The 3,409-nt window shown below is 32.9% G+C and overlaps 1 protein-coding gene across 1 annotated transcript; it reads right to left on the bottom strand.

The window, feature by feature from the left end:
- Positions 1 to 429: 429 nt before the first annotated feature.
- LOC127097456 (probable indole-3-pyruvate monooxygenase YUCCA8) lies at positions 430 to 2,264 on the bottom strand. The gene is made up of 3 exons (XM_051035949.1): positions 1,516 to 2,264; positions 1,057 to 1,428; positions 430 to 937 (listed from the first exon to the last, which is right to left on the bottom strand). The coding sequence occupies exons 1-3, from the start codon at positions 2,194 to 2,196 to the stop codon at positions 710 to 712; spliced, it is 1,281 nt and encodes a 426-aa protein (XP_050891906.1). The 5' UTR covers positions 2,197 to 2,264; the 3' UTR covers positions 430 to 709.
- Between the last annotated feature and the right edge of the window lie 1,145 nt (positions 2,265 to 3,409).

Below are 3,409 nucleotides of genomic sequence, written 5' to 3'. Positions count from 1 at the left end.
AAACTTGAATACACAGTAAAAGTAGCGAAAAAATTAAAAATTGATGGAAATTAAGTTTGCTCACAAACTCTGTTTTGTGTTATGAGTAAATTAATGGAATGAAGAAGAAAGAGGGAAAGGTCTTCTACAATGTTCCGTAAAAATTACCAAGATTGGAATTCAAATTAATCAAGTGTTAAATTGATCTAGATCTGAGAATTGAGTGTCGTATGGTGAGAGGTGGATCCGTAGTCCAATCTCCAAATTTTCTTTTGATCTTCACATCTTCCAATTACATATTTTTCCAATTTTTTCTTCCATTTAGCATATTTTTCCATTTTTTATAGGCATTAATGAATTACATCGTGATGGATGAGCAACACTAAAGGTTAGAAAAACAATCTTCTATTAAAAATAATCAAATTATAAAAGACAACGTCAAGGTAGAGATTAAAAATGAAGTTGAAATTGCACCCATTAATAACTTAATCAAAGTGTGTTACAAGAACAAAAACTAAAAAGCCTCATCATCCTTGTTCTCCGAAAGAAAGGCCCAAAAACAAGAACAAAATCAAAAACTTGGGCCATTTTGGAGAGGGCTGGCTCTATCTCTCTATCTCTATGCTATCTATTATTTGTGTGTATACATTTTTTTACAAAAGATATTGTTATTTTTTATACACCAACAAATTCCTATAGCTAAAAGAAACAACACTAGCATTATATGTAGTTAGAATTGTGAAATGCAACGCCTATAACAAGCACTAATGCGTTGTTTCTTTTGCTTAGTTTCTTGCTTCCAAACTTGACCAATATCTTGAGCAATTTTCATAGCATCATATGATGAACCAGAGAGCCCTCTCTTTGTAAACCCAACAGCATAAAGTCCAACATTTCCTTTCCAACCATTTGGAAATGGTGACTTTGGAAATCCATTCTTTGAGAAAAACTCACCTTCCTACACACACAAATTAACCAAAATATCATTAGTTCATTGCTCCACACAAAAATATTAATTGCATTTAAAAGAAAAAATGTATTAAACCAAATAAAAGCATCAAATTCTTGTTTTCTCACCTTAAGCCAAAAAGGAACATTGCTCCTATAACCAGTAGCAAGAACAACAGCATCAACTTCATTCTTTTCACCATTAACAAGTTCAACAAAACCATCACAAAACCTCTTAATTCCAGGAACTACTTTTATATTCCCAGATCTAATTTTCTCCAAGGTACCAATATCCAAAACAGGTGTTTTACCCTTTGTGTTCTTCAGCTCCAAAGGACCCTCCAATGGCCTCTTAATCCCATACTTCTCTATATTACCAAAAACCAACCAAGCCAACATCAACAGAATCTTATCAACAAACCAAACAGGTAACCATTTCATCATCATAACCGCCAATTCAAATGTTGATCTCCCCAACATTTCTCTAGGTAACACATGAACCTATTTCACCACAAAAAAAAAACAATAAGTTTGAGTAGAATCAATAGTAAAAAATCCATTAGTTTGACTACTAGTTCGAGTACTTACCGAGCTGCGAAGAACAATAGAGGGTGATGCATTATGATTGCAAAGATCAAGAGCGAGTTCCATTCCGGAATTACCACAACCAACAACCAGCACTTTCTTCCCTCGAAAACCTTCGCCTGATTTATAATCACAAGCATGAATAACTTCGCCATTGAATTCACTCAACCCTTCGAAATCAGGCACAACACGCTCTGCATTTTCGCCAGTAGCAACAACAAGCCACCTACAAATATACTCAATTTCATTCTGATTGGAAACAGTTTTAGTTTTAGTTTTAGTTTTAACTCTCCATAATCCAGTATTCTCGTTGTATTTAGCCGATGAAACACACTCGTCGAACTGCGGGTTGATTTCGAAGTGTTTCGCGTATGATTCGAGGTAGTTTATGAACTGTTTCTTGGATGGATATTCAGGGAAGTCTTGTGGGAATGGGAAGTTAGGTAGTTGACAGAATTGTTTCGGGAGGTGAAGTTTGAGTCTGTCGTAGGTTCTGTTTTGCCATAGTGAAGCTATGCAGTTTGATCTTTCGAGTATCATGAAGGGTACTCCTTGTTGTTTGAGGCATGCTGCTGTTGCTAAACCTGATGGTCCTGCTCCTACGATTATAGGACCGTTAACCCAAATGCAACGAGGTGAGATTGAGTCTTGTTGGTTATCAACTAGGCGAAACAAGTTCTCCATTGAGAGATTGTGGAGAAGGGTTTGGAGGAAGAGAGAGTATGGTGGAGAAATGAGGTTATGAGTTTGGAATGAATGGTGAGAGAGAAGGGGTAGAGGGACTTAAATAGGGGGTTTGGTGTGTTATGAAGTGGAGAGTTAATGTGGTTTTTCCCTTATTGTTATTTTTTTTTAAAACTTGGTATGAGTTTATGAGACCAACTAATTCAAATAGACTAATTCTATTGTCTATTAAGAAGGCTTATTTAAAGGCAGATTCAAAACTTATATGGACTAACTCAATACAAAAAGAATTTAATTGAGTTTAATTAACATGCACTTCATTGTATAAAATTTTAGTCTCTCATTTACTAAAAAATCAAAAGTCTATTATGTCATCAAAGTATTTAAAATTATTACGGAGCTTAGGAAAATTTAAATTTTGAGATATTAAGAGAATCATACTATTATTATTTCGATGTAGAAACGGAAATGACGACGAGATTACGGAGGAGCGAAATTTTCGATGCACTATGCTGATGTGACACTATGGATTAAATATTACGATCATGGTGTTTCTTCAACCAAAGAGATCGGTCTTTATGTGATTTCATTAATCGGTGTTGCTATCTTCGATTGGGAGACTCGGGAGATATTTGCATAGTTAATACTCCAATATCCAAGTCAATTTAAACTCGAGATAATGGTAATGAACGAGATTATGTATCCGAGAAATCATTTACGAAGATATTTATACCTTAAACATGACGAAGTAGATTGGATAATGGACATCGTGTTATTAGATTTTTAGTTGATGCGGTGTATAAGATCATGGGTTTTTATCAACACGGAATAATAATAATAATAATAATAATAATAATTATTATTATTATTATTATTATTATTATTATTATATTTATTATTATTATTATTATTACTATTATTATTATATTTATTATTATTATTATTACTATTATTATTATTATTATTATTATTATTATTATTATTATTATTATATACTACAAAGTTGGCATGCTTCAAAAATTGTGTAGAGTTAACAATAATTTGGTGGGGACTTATCCTTTCCTTCTAAAGTTTTCTCACCACGTTGCCTATTTTACTATAAAAAGAATTTCATCACAATATATAATTTTAGAGTTGAAGTTGGTTCACTTGGTAAGATTATTCTATAGATATTTAAATTTGAGTTATGCTGCCAATCATAAAGTGCAATGGG

The sequence above is a fragment of the Lathyrus oleraceus genome, chromosome 6, assembly GCF_024323335.1.
Source record: "Lathyrus oleraceus cultivar Zhongwan6 chromosome 6, CAAS_Psat_ZW6_1.0, whole genome shotgun sequence".
Classification (NCBI taxonomy): Eukaryota; Viridiplantae; Streptophyta; class Magnoliopsida; order Fabales; family Fabaceae; genus Lathyrus; species Lathyrus oleraceus.
The sequence above is the reverse complement of the archived record's forward strand: the minus strand, read 5'-3'. Positions and strand labels throughout refer to the sequence as shown.